Source organism: Pseudorca crassidens, chromosome 1, assembly GCF_039906515.1.
Source record: "Pseudorca crassidens isolate mPseCra1 chromosome 1, mPseCra1.hap1, whole genome shotgun sequence".
Lineage (NCBI taxonomy): Eukaryota > Metazoa > Chordata > Mammalia > Artiodactyla > Delphinidae > Pseudorca > Pseudorca crassidens.
This window is the reverse complement of record NC_090296.1, coordinates 74,132,408-74,152,649: the sequence shown is the minus strand read 5'-3', so window position 1 is coordinate 74,152,649 and position 20,242 is coordinate 74,132,408. Positions and strand designations below refer to the sequence as shown.

The 20,242-nt window shown below is 56.7% G+C and overlaps 2 protein-coding genes across 7 annotated transcripts; one reads left to right on the top strand and one right to left on the bottom strand.

The window, feature by feature from the left end:
- Positions 1–105: 105 nt before the first annotated feature.
- Positions 106–11,464, top strand: REC8 (REC8 meiotic recombination protein). 2 transcript variants are annotated; one of them, XM_067739464.1, is made up of 19 exons: positions 106–5,569; positions 5,670–5,738; positions 5,856–5,998; positions 6,083–6,158; positions 6,251–6,371; positions 7,686–7,761; positions 8,124–8,203; positions 8,442–8,535; positions 8,660–8,732; positions 8,811–8,878; positions 9,044–9,093; positions 9,393–9,533; positions 9,841–9,907; positions 10,011–10,177; positions 10,358–10,406; positions 10,669–10,735; positions 10,828–10,953; positions 11,025–11,131; positions 11,243–11,464. In XM_067739464.1, the coding sequence occupies exons 1-19, from the start codon at positions 5,514–5,516 to the stop codon at positions 11,332–11,334; spliced, it is 1,722 nt and encodes a 573-aa protein (XP_067595565.1). In that variant the 5' UTR covers positions 106–5,513; the 3' UTR covers positions 11,335–11,464. The 2 variants fall into 2 exon arrangements, with proteins under 2 accessions (XP_067595565.1, XP_067595575.1); XM_067739474.1 differs by having other exon boundaries at positions 8,442–8,577.
- A 3-nt stretch (positions 11,465–11,467) lies between these two features.
- Positions 11,468–20,103, bottom strand: IPO4 (importin 4). 5 transcript variants are annotated; one of them, XM_067739399.1, is made up of 30 exons: positions 19,825–20,103; positions 19,658–19,744; positions 19,450–19,529; positions 19,332–19,373; positions 18,769–18,898; positions 18,501–18,680; positions 18,185–18,250; positions 17,978–18,079; positions 17,808–17,891; positions 17,388–17,552; positions 17,234–17,287; positions 16,966–17,075; positions 16,568–16,676; positions 16,277–16,406; positions 15,974–16,087; positions 15,757–15,870; positions 15,403–15,523; positions 15,161–15,272; positions 14,937–15,052; positions 14,750–14,827; positions 14,616–14,673; positions 14,424–14,529; positions 14,129–14,322; positions 13,932–13,973; positions 13,441–13,566; positions 13,124–13,332; positions 12,885–13,017; positions 12,700–12,804; positions 11,931–12,000; positions 11,468–11,806 (listed from the first exon to the last, which is right to left on the bottom strand). In XM_067739399.1, exons 1-30 carry the CDS (start codon positions 19,891–19,893, stop codon positions 11,676–11,678), a joined length of 3,237 nt encoding a protein of 1,078 aa, XP_067595500.1. In that variant the 5' UTR covers positions 19,894–20,103; the 3' UTR covers positions 11,468–11,675. The 5 variants fall into 5 exon arrangements, 3 of the variants coding, with proteins under 3 accessions (XP_067595500.1, XP_067595510.1, XP_067595518.1); XM_067739409.1 differs by lacking the exon at positions 13,124–13,332 and having other exon boundaries at positions 13,441–13,640; XM_067739417.1 differs by lacking the exons at positions 14,129–14,322; positions 14,424–14,529.
- Positions 20,104–20,242: the final 139 nt, after the last annotated feature.

Here is a 20,242-nt window from a genome sequence, read left to right as displayed (position 1 = left end):
GAGATGATGGGGATGTAACCTGAGGGCAGGGCACTCGGGTTCTCTTCCTGCTGGCATCTCTGGGCCTCTTTCCTCTCCTCCAGACACAGGTTCGGGCTAGCAAGCTCTCTGGGCTAGGAAGCTTCAGGTTCTGGGCCTGGCTCTCTGTATCCTCTAGGCAACCAGGATTAGGGAGAGGGTTGGGGTCAGCCAAAAAGAGGGGCACTGAGCCTATGACCACTGTAGCCACCTTCATAAGGGAAATCCGGCGTCCACAGTCCTTGGCTAGAGGGCTCTGATTCCGCCTAGGGTTGGACTCTGGCCTGGAGGTCTCAATGAACAGACCTGAAATGATGAGCTGGAGGCCCTGGGGCCTGGCAGGGGAGGAAATCAGAGGGAAGAGTGGCTGAGCCTCCTGTGCCCTGGGCAGACCATGCCCTGGTGCCTCTTCTCCCAGTACCTGGGGCACTGTCACCCCAACTGAAGGCTGCTCCCAAACAGGTCTCCTCACTCTACCTGAGCACCATGACAGACAACATGGCCTAGACTGCCACATCACCAGCACTCTGTCTGCTGGGATCCCAGGGGTCCAGATCCACCAACACCACTCTCCCTTGCCCCGTGTTTATCTTGCTCCCAAACTGGTAGTTCTTCTTCACAAGGCCACCGGTCATCCTACCTCATCCTACACTCATCTCCACCAGACTAGTTCACCGCTTAACCCGACTGCCACAGCCTCCAGCTTCCCGCTTCCCGTACATGACACCAAACTGGCGGAGAGGTAGCCTCCCAGACCAGCTCCTTCCTGTCATGTCACTTTTATAAGCTTTGAGTGGCTCACTGACATGATCAAATCTGGATGTCTAGATTCTTGAGGAACTTCTTGCTGTCTCACCTGACAAACTTCACTGCTTTTGAGCCTTTCTGCCTCCTTGGACCTTCCTCATTGTCGTCCTGAGAAGCCAGGAGCCCCAACAGGCATCTGCATAGGCAGTGAGGAAATTGGGTACTGAGTGTGCAGGTGCACAGGCCCTGCTGAAATCCCTCCTGCACCTTCACTTCATTTTCTGTTATACCCCACATCCAACCCATCAGCAAATCCTATCATTCCTTCCTTCAAAATCTATCCAGAATCTGACTCTGCTTCCCTAACCAAGACTGGTTCAAACACCATCATCTCTCACACCTCTTCTTTCTGCTTCCTTCCACATCTTTTCTGCTTCCACTCTTGTCCACCTTCAGCCCATTCTCAACACAGAAGAGATCCTCTTAACACATAAATCTTATCATGTCATTCCTCTGCTTGAAATCCTCCATTGGCTTTCAATTCACTCAGGGTAAGAGCCCAAATCCTTACAATGGCCTTCAAGGTGATATGGCCCCATTCTCCTTTCTAACCGCACCCCTTGCTATTCTTCTCCTCAGTTACTTTGCTCCAGGTCCCCTGAACCCACCAGACATTTCTGCCTCAGGACCTTTGCACTTGCTTGTTCTTTTGTCTAAAACACTCTTCCTTCAGGTAAGCACATGACCTGCCCCCTCTCTTCAGAGAGGGCTTCCCTGAGCACCCAACCCGAATAGCAGCCCTCACTATTCTCTATTCTCTTATGCTGCCTCATTTTTCTTCATAGCACTGATTACCACTTCACACATTTCTATTTGTCTACTTGTTTATCGTCACTCCTTCCCTATTCCATGAGAACAGGGACTTGTTTTGTTCATTGCTATATCCCCAGTGTCTAGAGTAGTGCCTGGCACATGGTAGGCATGTAATAAATACTTGTTGAATGAATGGACAGATGAATGAGCAAATTACTGTGTCCTTTATCTCTTAAACTAGGTCCTAAGCACCTTAAGGGCAGGTGTCCCCACTTTATCATATTTGTGCCCCAGCGTGAACACTTGTGAACACTGACAATATATGTACAGTGATCGAAACAATTTGTAAGTATCATGTAGAAACCAATTTAGCCAAGCACCGTGGAATAGGGATTGGGAACACTGGAATTCAAAAGAACAGAGTTCCCAACCAGGCTGCCACTAAGGAGCTGTGTGGTCTGGAACAAACAGTCCATATGGGCCTCTGTTTTCTCATCTGTAAAGGCAAGTCTTGGACTAGATTTTGAAATCCCGTTCAGCCTTGATATTCTGTGGTGGTAAATTTAGGGCAATTGCACATTCCTCTGACAAACATTTGCTGAGCTAAGTTTCAGGCACTAATGGAAAAAACAAGAACCTCTCAAGAGTTCCCGGATTGAAGGAACAAAATAAAATAGGGTCAGCTTGGCTGCAATAAGAGCTGAGTCTTTTTTTTTTTTTTTAATTAAACTATAGTTGACTTACAATATTGTGTTACTTTCAAATGTATAGCAAAGTGGTTCAGTTATGTATTTTTCCAGATTCTTTCCATCATAGGTTATTACAAGATATTGAATATAGCTCCTTGTGCTATACAGTATGTCCTTATTGGTTATTTTATATATAGTGGTGTGTATCTGTTAACCCCATATTCCTAATTTATCCCTCCCTCCCCTTTCCCCTTTGGTAACCGTAAGTTTTTTTCCTATGTTTGTGAGTCTGTTCCTGTTTTGTAAATAAGTTCATTTGTGTTCTTTTTTAGGTTCTACATATAAGTGATATCATATAATATTTGTCTTTCTCGGTCTGACTTCACTTAGTATGATAATCTCTAGGTCCATCCATGTTGCTGCAAAAGGATTATTTTGTTCTTTTTTATGGCTGAGTAGTATTGTATTGTATATATGTACCACATCTTCTTTATCCATTCCTCTGTCGATGGACACTTAGGTTGCTTCCACATCTTGCCTGTTGCAAATAATGCTGCTATGAACATTGGGGTGCACATGTCTTTTCAAATTAGAGTTTTCGTCTTTTCCAGATATATGCCCAGGAGCAGGATTGCTGGATCATAGGTAGCTCTATTTTTAGTTAGTTTTTTTTTTTTAGTTTATTTATTTTTGGCTGCGTTGGGTCTTCCATGCTGCGCGCGGGCTTTCTCTAGTTGTGGTGAGTGGGGGCTACTCTTCGTTGTGGTGTGCGGGCTTCTCATTGCGGTGGCTTCTCTTGTTGCAGAGCACGGGCTCTAGGCGCACGGGCTTCAGTAGTTGTGGCACCCAGGCTCAGTAGTTGTGGCTCACGGGCTCTAGAGTGCAAGCTCAGTAGTTGTGGCGCACAACTTAGTTGTTCTGCGGCATGTGGGATCTTCCTGGACCAGGGATCAAACCTGTGTCCCCTGCATTGGCAGGCGGATTCTTAACCACTGAGCCAGCAGGGAAGTCCCTATTTTTAGTTTTTTAAGGAACCTCCATACTTTTTTCCATTATGGCTATGCCAATTTACATTCCCACCAACAGTGTAGGAGGGTTCCCTTTTCTCTACACCCTCTCCAGCATTTATTGTTTGTAGACTTTTTAATCATGGCCATTCTGATTGAAGTGAGGTGATACCTTATTGTATTAATAGTTTGGGGAGACTTCCCTGGTGATCAGTGGGTAGGACTCCATGCTCCCAATGCAGGGAGCCCGGGTTCGATCCCTGGTCAGGGAACTAGATCCCACATGCATGCCCCAACTAAGAGTCCGCATGCCACAACTAAGAAGTCTGCATGCCTCAACTAAGAAGTCTGCATGCTGCAACTAAGAGATTCTGCATGCAGCCAAAGTAAATAAATATTTTTAAATAAAGTAAAATAAATAGTTTTGACTTGCATTTCTCTAATAATCAGCGATGTTGAGCATCTTTTCATGTGCCTGTGAGAGCCATCAGTATGTCTTCTGTGGAGAAACGACTATTTAGGTCTTCTGCCCATTTTTTGATTGGGTTTTTTGTTTTTTTTCATATTGCGTTGTATGTGCCGTTTGTATATTTTGGAAATTAAGCCTGTGCCGGTCGCATCGTTTGCAAATATTTTCTCCCATTCGGTAGGTTTTTTCCTTTTGTTTATGGTTTCCTTTGCTGTGCAAAAGCTTCTAAGTTTGATTAGGTCCCATTTGTTAATTTTTGGCTTTATTTCTTTTGCCTTGGGAGATGGATCTAAGAAAATATCGCTGCAGTCTATGTCTGAGAATGTTTTGCCTAGTTCTCTTCCAGGAGTTTTATGGTGTCATGTCTTATTTAAGTCTTTAAGCCATTTTGAATTTATTTTTGTGTATGCTGTGAAGAGTTGAGTCTTAATAAAGAGGCAGAAGCATGCCCTGGAGTCAAGACTGGGAAGGATATTTTAGGCCAAAGAAATGGCTGTGCGAAGGCAGGAGGCATGGGGAATGGGATATTTGTAACTACAACCATAAAACTTATATTACACAAAGAATTTTTGAGACAAAACAGCTTTTGTACGCCGAGAAGTATGCCCTGCATCCAGCAAAACTGAAGTCTCAGCCAGGAAAACATTCACAACAGCCAGGTGAGGAATGCCACAACCTAAACTGTTCAGATTTAGGAAATGACCCGGCCCGTGCCCTCGCTGCTTCCTGTGAGGTCTTTCTTCCCCAACGACCTGGGGTGGCTCCAAGGCCACCTCATACCCGTTTCTACCTCCCTAGCTCACCATAGCCCCTAGGCTGGGAACAAAGGCGGACCAACCAATTGCTACTCGGTGGGATTTGGGGGAAAAGGCAAGGTCTAACCGCAGGTCAGGCGCCCCAAACAGGGCGTGGCGGTTGCCCTTGGCATGCTGCAACCTCCCCGGTAGTTGAAGCACCCTTGTTACCAGGCTCGCTGCAGGCGAGGCTGGGGTCTGCTCCCCGCTCATTGGTCCGCAGAGAAGCACCTCTGAGGAACCCCTGTTGCCCAGGCGAGGACGAGAGCCCATTGGTCGGGACACCTCACAATGCCCCCCCGCCCCCCACCCCCCACCCCCGCGCGTGCAGGGTTCTTCCCATTGGTTCGCTGCCTGCCTCGGGAGTCCCCTGTGGCCTCCAACCAGGCAGCCTACTTGGCGCCCTGCAGCCAGTGCCCCCAAGCTGACCCTGCTCCCCATTGGCTGCTTTGGGGGCCGCCGCCATCTAATGAGGAGGGAGGCGCAGAGTACCAGAGCACGCGCTCCCTGCGGCGGGATCTAGCCCTGCAGCCTCGGGACCGGGCAGGGGCCGAAGCTGTGCAAAGGCCGAGAGACCGGCTTCTCTACGGAGGACACCCGTTCTCCCTCCGGACCTGGTCTGGGTCGCAGCTCGGGCTTCCCGTCGCGGAGCTGTGCATCTCCAAGTCTGGAACCCAAGCCGCGAGGCTCCAGTAAGTACGAAGCACCCACGCAGCGTGCGAACCGGCTCAGGGCGCATGGAGAGAGTGTCCCTGCTCCTGTGTATCCAGTGTGCGTCTCCATTTACTTATCCCCTTAATCGTTTATCCACCCATCGTTTACCGGTTCGTTTATTTGGCATTCTGGGTGCACTTGCTGCGCCGCTTGTCCACATTCTTCTCTCCGACGGGTGTTGGGAAATCCTGTGCCCTGAAGAATTCGGACTGAGATCCGAACGGAAGAGTGGTGTAGACGAGGGTGCAACCCCGGAGCGACCATGTTCTACTATCCCAGCGTGCTTCAGCGCCACACCGGCTGCTTCGCCACCATCTGGTAAGGGAGGGCTGAGCCAGGGTCGGCGCACCGGGAGGGGCGCCCAGGGATCCCAGCCTGAGGGCTTCTCCTCCATCCTCACTCCTTGTCCTTCTTCCAGGCTGGCGGCAACGCGCGGCACCCGGTTGGTGAAGCGTGAATACCTGAAGGTGAACGTGGTGAAGACCTGGTAAGGCCCAGAAAAGGAAAGAGGGGCCTGGGGCCATTGTGGGTTAGGGGATGGATTACGCTGGGCTGTGGGGCTGGTCTTTGGCGCAGCGGTGATCAGGGTGCATCGTTCCCCCAGCGAGGAAATCCTCAATTACGTGCTGGTACGAGTCCAGCCCCCGCTGCCAGGCCTGCCGCGGCCCCGCTTCTCCCTTTATCTCTCAGCCCAGCTCCAGATCGGCGTCATTCGGGTCTACTCTCAACAATGCCAGTACCTTGTAGGTAAGGCTAGAAGGCTCTGAGGTGGGGCAGAGCTGAGCGGTCCTCCCATGGGCTGGCACCCTATCTTGTCCTCCCTGCCCTCAGAGGACATCCAGCACATCCTGGAGCGCCTGCACCGGGCCCAGCTGCGGATCCGCATTGATATGGTGGAGACTGACCTGTGAGTGTGTCCCTGGGACTGGGACCACCCAGTCTTTGGAAGGGAACCTCCCTGCTTGGCCTCAGTCCTTGACAGCCCCCATTCTCCCTCAGACCCAGCCTGCTGCTGCCTAATCACCTGGTCAGGATGGAGGCGCTGGAAGATGCTCCAGACCCCTTTTTTGGGATGATGTCTGTGGAGCCCATACTGCCCAGTCCCTTCAAAATCCCTCAGGTAGGTCTCATTCCCCCTGGACACCTCAGACTGATGAGTTGCCAGTCTGACACTTGGGTGGGGGTGGGATGGGAGCCTGCTCCAGCTCTGCCCCACAGAAGTCATTGCAGTGCAATTGCCATGGTGGACCCATCCAGACAAGTCTGCTGCACTTACCTATTCAGGACCAACCTAGAGGCAGCTCTCGTCTCCACACCATTCCAAGAGCCAAGCCCGCAATCCACGCCCTCAGTGTCCCTCGGCACTGGGTTTCCCATGTCCTTGTCCATCCATTCCTAACACCCCTACAGCTTAGACAGTGTTACTTCCTTCCTTCAAAGACATCTCTAGGTCTTCCCTGGTGGCGCAGTGGTTGAGAGTCCGCCTGCCGATGCAGGGGACACAGGTTTGTGCCCCGGTCCGGGAAGATCCCACATGCCGTAGAGCGGCTGGGCCCGTGAGCCATGGCCGCTGAGCCTGCGCGTCCGGAGCCTGTGCTCCGCAGCGGGAGAGGCCACGGCAGTGAGAGGCCCGCGTACAGCAAAAAAAAAAAAAAGACACCTCCAGTGGCTCCCCACTGCCAACAGAATACTAGCATTTAAGGTTCTCCATACCCTGGTCCAGAGATAGCCATCCCTAGACATCTCTCAGCACATCTCCTGGGCATCTTTGGCTCCCAAACCCCAGCCTGGCCCCTATGCCCCAAAGATGCCACATTTACTTCTTTACTTTTGCTGTTTCCCTAGGCCATAATGGTCACCCCCCATTCTCTTACAGACATCGCTCAATTTCTACACTTTTCTATCAAGTCTTTATACGACTCCCAGCCAGAACCAAATGTTCTAGAACTCAGCACATCACTAGGGCCTTGTTTATCCTTTGTGTTGACTCTTTCTTTTTAATTTATTTTGTTTTTCAAAACAAACAGCTTTTATTGAAGTGTAGATGATTTACAGTGTTGTGCTAGTTTCAGGTGTACAGCATCCTTTGGCTGGCTCTTGCTGGGGTCGTATACAAACTCGTCTCCCCACTAGACCATATATAGTCCTTAAGATCGAGAATCTTTTCTGTTCCCACTGTCCCCAACACTTGACATAAGGCTGCAGTACTTCTTTCCCAGACAAATGAACACAGTCTAGATGATTGGGTGGGGGCGGGAACGGGAGGAAAGGAAACCGGATGGTGAGTGGGTTCACTGCATGCTGCTGCCAGTGCCACAGAATTAGGCATAAAGGGCTACCACTGTCCAGTCCATTGTCTGAATAAGGTTGTGAAAATGGGGAAGCAGGGCGCTGAAGCTGAACCCTATCTTTTGTCCCCAATCCCTCCCCAAAGATTCAACACCTCCTAGAGGCTGTGACCCCAGAGAGAGTTCTTGAAGAGATCCCTCCTGAAGTTCCTATAGAGCCAGGTGAGCAGAGAGAGCCTTCTCTTTGGTGAGAGGTAGAGGAACGTCTAAGAGCTGAAGAAATCACTGTCTTTGAGCTTCTTTCAGGAGCGAGGCCCTGTAAGGGGCACTACTGTATGTGTATAATGCCGTTACTGCTCACAAGAGTCCTATGAGATCAGAATTATTATCCCCAGTTTACAGATGAGGAAAGTGAAGCCCATAGCGGTTAAGCGATGTGTCCTGGGTCAGCTTGCCAGTGACTGGCCGGGGCCTGACTAAGAACCCAGGTGGACTTGACTCCAGAGTCCATGCTTTTGCCTTACCACATGGGTGGGGGGACTTGGAAAGGAACACCGGGCTGGTGTGACTTCCCTCCTCTCCAGAAAGGATTCTGGTCACTGCACCGTCTCCCGAGGCCATCACGCTCCTGGAGGTGGAGCCCATACGTATGCTAAAGATTGAGGTGAGCTGACCCCCTGCACATGGAGCCTGAGGCCCGAGTCCTGCTTCTGCTGGCCCAGGCCCCCTGCATCTGCTTCCTTCTGCCCCCAGAGTCCTGCCTTCTCCACCTCCGTTTCCCCACCACTGCCCCCAGCGCCGGAGCACCCACGGGCTTCCTCGGTCTGGCCCAGCCCTGTGGCATGTCTCTCAGACAGAAATGGAATTGAGTCCCCTCACCTTGGTTCTCCCTCTCCTGACAGGGTGAACGGGACCTCCCAGAGATCAGCCGCCGAGACTTGGACCTGCTGATCGCAGAGGAGGAGGAAGCCATCTTGTTAGAGGAACGTCGGCTAGGCAGGTCCATGTGGCCGCGTAGGGCCCGCCCGGTGCTGGATGGTCAGGCCTCCGGCACGGGCAGTCTGGGCTGGGCAGTGTTCCCATCTCTTCTGTGTTCTGAGCCCTGATCTTCTCTTCACAGAGTACGAAGAGGAGCTCCGGGCCCCAGAGAGGGAGGTCACAATCCCCCCGCCCTCACCTCTAGCTCTTCCAGAGTAAGGGCAGGAACCCCTGGGCCAGGTAGGGGTCATTGCTGGGAGGGTATCTTCATTCTCTTGCCCATTTCCCCTCAGGGTGGAGGAGGCTGCAGAGCCACTTCCGCCGAAGCCACCAGCCTGGGAGCCTGAGGCCCTACTTCCTGGTGAGTACCTGCCATGCCAGGGTCCTTCCCGGGGGTCCCTGTACAGCTGCTGCAGACAGTGGCCCTGTATTCTAACTTGCTGAAGGGAGGACTCTAGCATCTCGCCTGGGTGGCTTTGAGGACAAAGGGTGTGGGGCAGAGCTGGGACCTCGAGTGTTTTTGCAGAGGTAACCCCCCCGCTGGAGCTGCGTCTGCCAGCCCCACCCAGCCCAGAGGTGAGTAATGCTCCTCCAAGCCGCCTCCTTTTCGCCCTCCTCTGCCAGAACTGCTCACCCACTTTCAGTTTCCCCAAGCCAAAGGCCCTTGCTAGCTTCCACAGGCCTTTGAGCAAATTAGTAAAAGGTGCCCCGTCCACACCCCATTTTATCGGGATGGGCACCTCATACAGGGTGGGAGCTGCACCCTCTCCCAGGGCACCGCTAGGGATGGCAGGTTGGGGCATGTCTGCAGTCCACGAGGACCACAGGGAAAGGAGTAACGGGTAGCCTTGCTCCCACCTCCCCTCCCCCCTCAGCGGAGGAGGCCCCCAGTCTCCCCACCTCCCAGGGTCCCACCTGCCCGCCGCCGCCGCTTATTATTCTGGGACCGGGAGACCCAGATACCCCGGAAGGAATTCCTGGAACAAATGCAAACCAGAGCCCACTGCCGGGAGTGTGTGAGTACAGCCCAGGCTCTGGAGGGATGGAGGGAAGCAGGTGCACATTGGGTCTCTTAAACTCCCAGGGTGGGGGTGGGGGGCATGAGAACAGTCCCCAAAGTGCACATGCTGGGGGTTTGCCCACATACCACTTCATTACCCCATCTAGCACATCCAAGGGCATCAGTTGAAAGTCCTTTTAGCAACGAGGAGAGAATGAGCCTGAAAGAGCTAGAAGGCCAGAGGCCCTGGAACAAGGCACTGCAGGTGGGTAAGGAGCAGTGGCTCCTTCCTAACCAGCCTTCTGGCCTTTCCTACCACACAGCCAATGGTGCAGCCTCCTGAGAGGATGATCACGAGCCCTGCAGAGCTGTTCCGAACCCCGACTCACTGTGAGGAATGGTGGGAGCTGGTGTGTGGGATCCTCTGAACCCCTGTCCCTCACTCCTGGTGTTCCTCACGCCTCAAACCCTCTCCCTGCTGCCCCGTTGTCAGCTGGCCGGCTACCCCAAGAACTGCTGGCTTTCTGGACCCACTGTGCCCAGCCACTCCCACTAGCACTCAGGAGAAGGCCGCCCCTGGAGCCTGAGGAAGAGGAAGCTGAGAGGGAGGCGGCAGCTGAGGAGGAAAGGAGAAAGGCTGAAACTCCAAGCGATATCGAGGTAATGGCACCCTCACTCCTTCCTGCTTTGCCTGAGCTCCAACAGCCTGCTTTTTTCTGCCCACGTGAGCCATGGGCACCAGGTCCCAGCCAGGCTGGTTCAGGGCTAGACCTGCTTCACCCCTGCCCCCGGTGCTTCTGTGATGGCTTGGGGTCTTAGTTCTCCTTCTCTCATCTCCAGGTCCTGAGGGAGGCCCTGGAGCCCAGTGTGCCCCTCATGCTGCCTTCAGGTAAGTATCTGGAAAAGGGACGGTGGAGACCACCACCCTGACCACTGTCCCAGGAAACTGGTGCTCCAACTGCTGACAGTTCTCGTCAGCGCACTTAACATAAGGAAGCACAGACTGAGTCTCTTCAGTCCCCTCCCCCCACCCCCGGGTACTTTTAACAAGTCACTGCCAGCTCTGGCACCCAGGTGGACCAGGTGGCCCCCAAATCCCAACTGCTCAGATGCAAACAAACCCACTCAGGACCTTCCCCTCCCCCTGACAGAGATCTCCCTAGAAGCGGCTGAGGAGGAGAAGACCCGCATCAGCCTCGTGCCCCCGGAAGAACGGTGGTAAGCGGCAGCCCCAGCTAGGATGGCTGTACCCCTCGTCACTGTCACCGCTGCCACCTTCCCTGCTCCACCCAACTCCCGTGTTCTCCTAGGGTCTGGGCTGAGGAGCCAGAAGCCCCTGCATTGCCCGTGGTGCCTGAGCTCCCTGAGGTGCCTGTGGAGGTGCCTGTGGAGCTGCCCCCAGAGCCTGAGCTGCTCTCGCTGGAGGCTGTGCACAGGTACCAGGAAGGGCATGCCTCCGTGGGTGGCCTGGGCTGCAGCCTCAGCTCATAGTTCTTGACCCCCACAGGGCAGTGGCACGGGAGCTGCAGGCCAAGAGGGAGCCTGACTTCAGCAGCCTGGTGCCACCTCTCAGTCCCCGTAAGGTGGCCGCCCGGGTCTTCTACCTGCTCCTGGGTGAGCGAGGAATGTGTGTGCCTGTGTGGGGGGTGGGGAGTGGACACACAGGCCAGCGGCTGCTGTAGGGACCCTCTCCTCTGACCAGCCCTCTCCTCCCCTCTTGACCAGTGCTTGCTGCACAGCAGATCCTTTGTGTGAAACAAGAGGAGCCATATGGGCGCCTCCTGATCCAGCCAGGGCCCCGATTCCACTGCGGTTAGAGCCAATTTACAAAGCTGCCAGGGAACCAGCTATGGTAAACGGTGTCCTGCCTCACTTCTGAACACGGGTCTCTATCCTTCCTGCTCCCAGCGCTACTGTTCAAGAAGAAAATAAACTGCCTTTATTACAGGATGGTGTCATGACTCTGTCTGTATTGTCCCAGCACGACAGACCCAGCCCTAGCAGACACCCCGGTAAGACGGCAAGTAGGGCTGAGACTCCAAGTGGGTATGAGGCCCAGGCCCAGAATCTTTGGTAAGGCGTGAGCTGCAACTGGGCAGAGAGCTGGTCTCAGGCGTGGGCAGGCTCTGTTCTCTCTGGCCCAGCTGCAGCCCGCAGTCTAGGTGAGGCCCAGGATGGCCTGGAGCTCCTGGGCCTTGTTGCCAGGCAGGGAGCCCAGTGCTGAACGGAAGCTGTCAGTGTGCTGTTTGGCCAAGAACGTGAGCAGCAGCAGCAGCGATGCCTTGGTGTCTGGGTGGAGAGTGAAGGGGGAGGAGTCTGGGGAGGGCTGGCCCCCACCCCTAGCTGCCCCAGGCCCCCTGAGCCCTGCTGCTCCCCACCTCCCCCCAGCCCTGCCCACAACTGCCACCGTCACCTGGTGGGACCTTGTTCTCGGCCAGGATGAGGCTGCAAATGCGCAGGAGCTCTGGAGCCACATCTACAACCTGTGGGGAAAGAAGGGCTGACTTGGGCAGAAGCACTCCTGGGCCCCAGCGCTGGGGTGGGTGGTAGGAGCCCCGAAGAGGCAGTCTCCCACCTGGGCTGTTAATCAGCATTGCTCAAACAACCGTGAACCATGAGAAGAACCCTGAAACAGGGTGGTAGCAATGTGTTCTGTTTGTTTGATTTTCGGAGAGCATGAGACTGTGACCAAAAGTATCTGAAATCACGGCCTAAAGACCAAAAGAAGCCCAGACACTCAGGAGCTCCACCCACAGAGTAGTCTGCGAAGATGCAAGACAAAGGTGATGGACACAAGAGCACTGGGACAAGCGTTCCCAAAGCTAGCCACTTGCTGCAGACAAATCTCATTCAGAAAGCAGAGCTGCTCTGACTGGAAAGGATGGTGGGGTGGCCCAAAGGGCCCAGGCTCCATGGAGCACAGTCTCAAAGAGCCTGCTCTAGGAAATCAGCCTAGGAAAGCTGCGACTTCTGGCTCAGACCAGAGGGTGGAAATGAAACCTCCCTGAGGAAAAATGCTACGCGGTGAGAGGAAGCCCCTCCTCCCCTCTTAAAGGCCTTGGCTGCCAATCCTTGCACAGCAACAGGAAAGCTGAGCAGAGCAGCTTAAACTGATGCCAACCCTGCCCGTCAATGAGACTGGAGCATCAAGCCCCCTCTAAGGGCCCCAGCATCGCGGTTACCTGGTCTGGGCTGCTCTGGTACAGGAAGCTGAAGAGGTGCCCTAAGGTGACCCACTCCTCCAAATCCTCCTTCAGTGGCAGGGCGTGCAGCAGGGCAGCCAGCACCTGGACACACAGAAGACTCTGGCCTCCTGCCCTGCACCCTCCTCAGCTCCCTGGCCCTGCCTGACGCCCCCACCCCTCACCTGGGGCTCTGGTTTCCTCGTGGGACTGGCCATCAGCAGGCGGGCGAGTGCCCCACAGATGTTGTCATGGACACGATCATGGCGCTCCCTCGCCAGGAGGGGCAGCAGGAGCCCCAGCAGCTTGGGGAAGTGTCTGGTCCACAGTCAAGGAACAGGCACACGGGGAGACTGTGCCCATCCCGAACCCCAGGGACACCCTCCCAACCCCATCTGGGCCCCCTCCTGCAAGCCGAGGATACTCCTGGGCAGGGCGACCCCCGTGCTCCGCCAGCACGCCCAGCCCAAAGACGGCATTGCTCCGCACCTCGGGGTCCGCCTCCCGGGCAGTGCTCAACAGCACGGGGAGCAGCCGGGACACAAACTGGGCCGAGGCGGCACCCAGGCCCTGAATGGACTCTGCCAGCGTCCCCACCGCAAAGGACTTCTCTGCCACTGTGCAGCCCTGTTTCTGGTGGGGTGAGGAGTGCGAGTCAGCCTGGGACTGGGACCAAGTGGGGAACTGAGCACAGGGGGCACAGGCGGAACGGGGCTCGAAGCCAGAGGACAGAGCACTCACCGTCTTGCACAGCAATAATGGCAGGAAGCCGGCAAAGAAGGGGGCAAAGGCATCTCCCCCGGCCGCAGCGGCCAGGGCAGGGATGGCCTCGCCAGCATGCTCCAGCAACATGGCGTCGTATTCAGCCTGCAGGGCCAGGTCAGAGACTGGGGGCGCCTCCCACCGCACTCCTCCACGGCTGCAGGTGGTCTCCCTGAGGGCTGCCCTTGGTTGACGGGACTGGCCCCTTCCAGGCTGGGTTTGTTTGCAGCCCAGCTTTCCCTCCTGGTCCTCCTACTCCCACTATCAATCCAAGCCTGCCCCGAATCCCCACCCCCAGGAAGCCTTCCTTGAACACCCACTGCCTTAGCGGGAGTTGGGTGGGTTGTTCCGAGCCACTACCAATCTTTTAGCAAGCCCTGTACCCCCAGGCCAAGCCAAGCACACTGTCCACCCCGCCCCGTGGAGACCAACTGGGCTGCCTGGTCCCAGTTTGCACCCGTAGCTCTTACCTGGTCCTCATCCTCCTCCTGGTCGGCGTCCTGACAAGCTGTCTGCAGGAAGAGGGCGCTCAGCTCAGTCTGGGCTCTCCTGCCCCTTCTCCCTTCCGTGGGTGGAAGGACGGGGAAGCTGGACTGGTAGCCTCCGGCTAGCCCCACCCAAGGCTGGGCCACCTCCTCACCCTGCAGCCCGCCGGCTGGCCCCTCACCTTCCTCTGCAGCACACCCTTGAGCGCGTGGCAGATCTCAGCAAGCCGCCCAGGGGGCTGCAACGCCAAGCTCCCAGAGCCACGCAACACCGCCGTCAGGGCCGCCAGCACGGCCATCACCACCTGGCGCTCCCGCTCCCCGTTCACTGCCCGCACGTAGGATGGCACCACCCGGGCCAGGGCGGCCTGCAGAGCTGGGGACATGATTGGCTGAAGCCTTGGTCAGCCCCTGCGCCCTCCCCACCCACCCCCTGCTTCCAGAGGCCCCAGCCGGGCGCCGGCCTCGCCTTCTCACCAGCAGTGTTGGGTTCCGAGGGGCAGCTCTGACAGGCTTTGTGCAGCGCACAGCAAAACTGACCCAGGGCCTCATGGGCTGCCTTCCGCACGCTCAGGTGAGGGCACTGCGGCACGAGGAGGGGCAGGACGTGTGTGCTGCATGCAGGGCCGTCACAGCTCCTAGCCCCCAGACCCCACCCGCCCCACTCACCTCCAGCAGTATGAACACTTCTTCAAAGACAGTCTCCATGTAGGGAAGGAAGGCCACACTGTGGACAGACACACCGCCATGGGGAAGGGGCGCCCAGGAGAGGTTCCCTGTGCCGAGGAGAGGCCGATGCTCACCTGGCATTCACAGAGATCTCCCCCAGTGCAGCACAGGCGTCTTCCTTCTCATCGAAAAAGGCGTTTTCCACGCTGTACCTAGAGTAAGATGGGGAGGCAGCAGCAATCAGGCGCCAGTAGAAGCAGAGCTGGCCCTGGGCCCTTGTCCAAGCCAGGATCCCCCAGACCAGAAAGGCAGCCTCCGCACCCTGAGACCTCTGAGTCCTCCTCCTCTTCCGAGTCCTCCTCCACAAGCTCCTCCTCTTCCTCCCCACCGTGCTCATCGTCAAACAGAAGGAAGGTGCTGCTTCCAGTGCACTGAGGCTGGAATGGGGAGGCACAGCAGGGACTTTGGCTCAGCTGGGCCCAGGAGAGAGATCCCATCCCAGGCCTGGCCGTCCCCACCTGGCCCAGCCCACCCTGTCTGCTCACCACAATGCCCTGGGTGGAACGCAATGACAACAGCATGAGTGTGGTGATTCGTGGCAGGTGGGGAGCGAGGCTCTCACCCATCAGCCCTGATAAGGCTGCAAACAGGCTGTACCTGGCGGAAACAGACAGAAGCTGTATAGTCCTACCTGCTGTAGCCAGACAGGATGGGGGAGCCGGGGGAACCCACGGTCCAGAACCAGAGGACTGGGGTCTGGGTGGGGGCGGGGTGAGGGCTCACTCACGTGCAGCGCCGCAAGTCAGGGTCGTCTACCTGGTCACACAAGCCCAGCCCCAGCTGGCAGCATTCCTCAGCCAGGGGCCTCATGGGCTCCCCTACTGCTCGCACCAGTACCCCAAGTGTCTCTGCAGAGGCAAGGGCTCGGTTAGCACCAGGATGAGGCACTAGGCCAGAGGTGTGCAGGGCCAAGGCCTGAGGGACCAGAGATAGCTGGGCGGGGGGGTGGGGGGAATCCAGAAATCCCTTCTACTCCTGGGTAAGGTGCGAGCGCAGCTGCCCCGGGGCGATCTCGTGAACGACAGGTGAGCATCTGCCCTTCCCCAGCACTGGGAAGCCGGCCTAGGAGTGCCTCGCTCACCCAGGCTCTGGATCCGCACAGGCTGAAGGTCCTCATGGCCTGTCAACAGGAATTCCCGCAGGTGCTCCACGATGGTGGGGAAGTAGGGCAGTATGGAGGCCTGGGCAGCCGTGGCTGCGGCACGGAAGGGCAGAATCAGAGCTGGAGAGTGAGCAGGGACCATCTGCCGCAGGCACCCGGAGTGAACCCATGCTCCCACCTCCTGCCTCCGACTCACCAATGGCCCCCAGGGCGCTCACAGCCAGCTCCTTGGCCCGGGAGCTGCTGGGGTTTCTCAGAGGCTGCAACATATACTCCATGAGCTCCGTAAGGTAGTGCTGCACTTCAGGCCCTGTGGGAAAGGGCACCCCTCTACCAACCAACCCAGGTCTCCTACCTGCCTCCAGGCCGACCCTCCCTGTGGCCCTGCCACATCCCTCTCCCCACCACGGGCAGTGGTTCGGGGAGCTGCACCTCCTGCCCCCTTCAGCCAAAGCGACAGCCCCATCCCCTCCCTCACACCCGCAAAGGGCATCGCCACCTAGGTTCTCCACGAAGTTCTCCAGGGCATAGCAGGCCTTGGCTAGGTGACGTGTGCACCCAGGAGGCACGGACTTCAGGTAGGCGAGGAGCAGTGGCATCACCTCCCCGGAATAGCTGCGAATGTGGGGCTGGGGGAAGGAGAAAGACGGTCTGAGTCAGCTCAACTGCAAGGCACGCACCTAAGTACTGATGGCAGCAGGGATGCCTGAGGGATGGGGCTGAGGGGAAGCTGGTCTCTGGGACAGGTGGGGACTCTGAAACAGTGGCTGCCCACATCGGCCTTGCTGACCTGTAGGTTCTCTGAGAACTGGCCCAGGGCAAAGAGCGCAGCATTGCGCACAACCTGTGACGGATCCTCCAGGCTCCTGCACACGATCTGTAGCAGTGGGGACAGCAGTCTGGATGGGGCGGGACAAGAGGGTGGAATCTGAGGGGCAGGACCTGAGATCCCTGGGCTGAGCCATTCTGCTGTTTCCCCTGGGAAAACCAAGGCTTTTTGTCACCAGATGGGGAGCACCACCCGCTGACCCTGACAGCTGGGGTATCTTCCAAACCAGAACACTTGAATGTGGGAGCAGACACTATTGATGACTAGGCTCAAAGGACAAGCGGAGACCACGACTGCCGTGGGCAGTGTGGTCCTCCTCCCCATGGCCCACCCTAACTCCGAGACAGGGGAACAAATACCTCTGCCTGATGTGGTCCCCGGCTCCATCAGAGAGCACTGCCAGCACGAGGAGCCCAGCCTTGCGCTGGTATGGGCTCTGGCTCCGCAAAGCCTCTTCCAGCATGGGCATCTAGGGGAGCAGATGGCACTCTCCTGAAACCCCAGCACGAGCCTGCCTATTCCTGCGGCAATAGGCCTTCCACACCTACCAGGGCCCAAACATCCTCAAGCTCGGGAGACTAGGCAAACCCAGGGGTAGGAGCACTGCAAGGACAAAGCCACACTTACCAGCAGGGGACAGAGCTTCTCAGGGGGCAAATAGAGTGCCAGCATGTCCACGACCTGGAAAAGGACAGGTAGACTTTGCTGGACTCCATCTCTGCCCCCCAACCTCCCCCAACGACCTAACACCCCTGCCCCCGGCCCCTGTCCCACATCCCACCTGAATGGCAAAGTGCTTGGGCGTCTCCCCCACCAGTCCAACATACAGCTCTTCCTCCTCTGAATCCTGATCCTCAGGATCCAGCTGACCCAGGGTGGGCTCGGCAGCCATGATGGGGAAAAGGGTGTGCAGCAAGGGCGGTAGGAGGCGATTCTTCAGTAACGCCTTAAAAGGGAGAATGAACGGTGTCCCTGAGAATCTGTTCCCAAGACGGACTCACATTAGAAATTCCAGCCTTCCAGGCCACAGGGGGTCCAGGAGGAGATTCCCAATCTCCCAGCCAAGAGCTGGGCTGAGTCCAGACCCAGCCTGGAATATCTTAGCTATGGTACTTTACATAACCCCAGATAGACAGAAAGCTCCAAGAGTGAGATGAAGAAGAAGATAGAGATGGGGTGATGTGTGTCAGAAGGCACTCACCTTGCTCTTGACTTTGACCAAGAAAGTGAGACAGCAGAGAATACGCACACGTATTGCATCACCTAGGGCCACGTTTCTAGCCACCTGCCCAGAGACCAACTCGAATCAGAAACGGGCAAGGAAACTCCCAGCAGAACAAGCAGCAGGGACAGTGCCGACCCCAGGCTCACCTCCAGGCAGAATGTGAGGACCTCTGAGAGGTGGGAGGTGATGATGGGCAACTCTGACTCCAGCAATTCATCCAGGGCCTCCAAGGCCTCACAGGCCTTTGCCTGCCAGACAGAGAAGTCTCGGGGTTACTATGCTCTTCTTCAGTGGACCAGGCTGAATGCTCCTGCACCCTCCTTCCAACAGAGCCCCTACCCGAATGTCCTCACCTCGTCTACAGGGATCAGAGTCTGCACAGCCACGATGAGCTTGGGCACCAACATTCGCACGAGAGGCTGGAGGACACAAGATGAGCTAAATCACAGAAAGCACGATGCAGCCTTATCTCCAACCCCAGAAGCTAGCAGCTTCCTCGAAGCCCGCACATAGCAGGAGCCTAGGCACAGCCACCCACAGGATCCCCTCTCAACTGTTAAGCAGGACAAAAAGCAGAGAAAAAATCTTAAGTAGCTCTGCATCCCGCAAGACTGAGGAAACGAAAGCCCGAGGGTAGGGGGCCAGGGAAGGTGAAGGCCCACATCTCACCACATCATCAGTGCCAAGGTAAGGGGCCATGGTGGTCAGAGTGCGCAGGGAATAGAAGAGGAGCCCAGGAGAGCCCACATCACCAAGGGTCTCATTCAGAAGCCGAAGAAGCTCCCGGTGGTGGGGTCGGAAGGCCTCAGGCCGGGAGGTCACCACCACACTTAGCAGCAAAAGCCCCATCTGCCCAGGAAGAGGAGTTGAGAGGGAAAAGCTTACATGGTCTATCCAGCCTCTGGGTCCCTTCCTCCCACCAACCATGTGATAGTACCTCTCTCTCGGGGACGTGGAGGCTGCGGATACTGTGCTGAAGAAGCTGCATGAGCTGAGGCCAGGCCTCCAGACCTTCTTTTCGAAAAACGGTAGCAGAGAGCTGGGCCAGGCTAAGACTCACAGAATGCCTGCAAACAGGAGAGATTCCCCACCCCCAATCACCCTCCAGTACCCTTCCCTGTACGCGATGGCCCTGCCTCCACGGAGTGGCCAGGAGAGAAACCTCCAGGTGTGCGCACAGGGCCTCTGCCAAGTTGGGACACAGAAAACGTCTCAGAGGGACACTAGCAGCACAGTAGGCGTGCAGTCTGGTGAGGGTGACCTCACTCATGCTGAATTTCAGTTCTGTTCTTCCGACTCGGCTTTGGCAGACCATCACAGCCCGCGCTCAAGAACTTTCGTCTTTAATACAACTTGAGAATCGTTCCTCCACCCCTGGTCTAAAACCTAAGTCCCTGCCCCCCAAAAGCCAGCCTGGAGCTGAAAAAGAAGGCAGAAACCCTGAGAAGCTCTCAGCCTAGAATCAGTTAGGGCCCTGAGAGGAGGCAGATAGGTACTTACTCTGTCTCTCTCTGAAGGACCGTCAGGATCAAAGACTTGATGCTAGAACACAGGTGGCAAGTATTTGGCACCCAAGAACCGCCTCAGCCCGGCCCGCCCCACCCCTGGCCCAACCCACCTCTCCCGTTGCTCGGCCGCCAGCCGTCGCCAGCCGGTGCTCAGTCGTCTGCGGATCAGTACGGCCGCGAACTGGCGGATCTGGGACGAGGAAGCAGGCACGTGAGGGCCCGGGCAGGAAGGTGCTGACCGGGTCGCCGAGGGCAGGAGCTGGGGCTTGACATGTGGCGTACTATAGGAAACTCCGCAGGAAGCGGCAGGAACCTTACTTGAGGGTCGCCCGCTGAGGCCAGCAGTTCGCAGAGCGCGGGCAGGGAGGCGGGGTCCCTAAGAGCGGTCTGGAGTTGCTCGGTGGCCTGGGGAGAGCCTGGGGTCAGAGTTGGGCCGTTCCCGCAACGCCTCCGCTGGCCCTGGCCCGGTCCCACCGGCCCCATACCTGGCGGATGCGCTCGGTGTCCGGCAGCAGCAGCTCCCGGAGGATCTGTTCTAGGCCGGCGGGCTCCATGGCAGCAGGGGAGCCGCCGCTGCTGCTGGGCCGGAGGTGGGGGAGGGGCAGCACGTGGAGGCCCCGAAACCCGCTTCCGGCGGAAAGGGCGTTGCTCCGCGCCCCTCCCGTCACCAGGGTGATTCAACTCGCTTCGCGCAGAGCTCGGGCTCCGCCACTTCCGTTGGGCGGAGCGCCGGCTGAGCCGCGGAAACAGGGCCTTGGTAATGAAGGTTCCGCTAGCCGACAGTTCCTCAGCTCCGTGAAGAATTCGAGTTCCGAGTTCCGTGCATTTCGCGGTTGACCCGCCTTCCTAGGGGACAGTGCCCTTAACGGCAGGGCACGAGTTCCTATATCCAGACCAAACCCT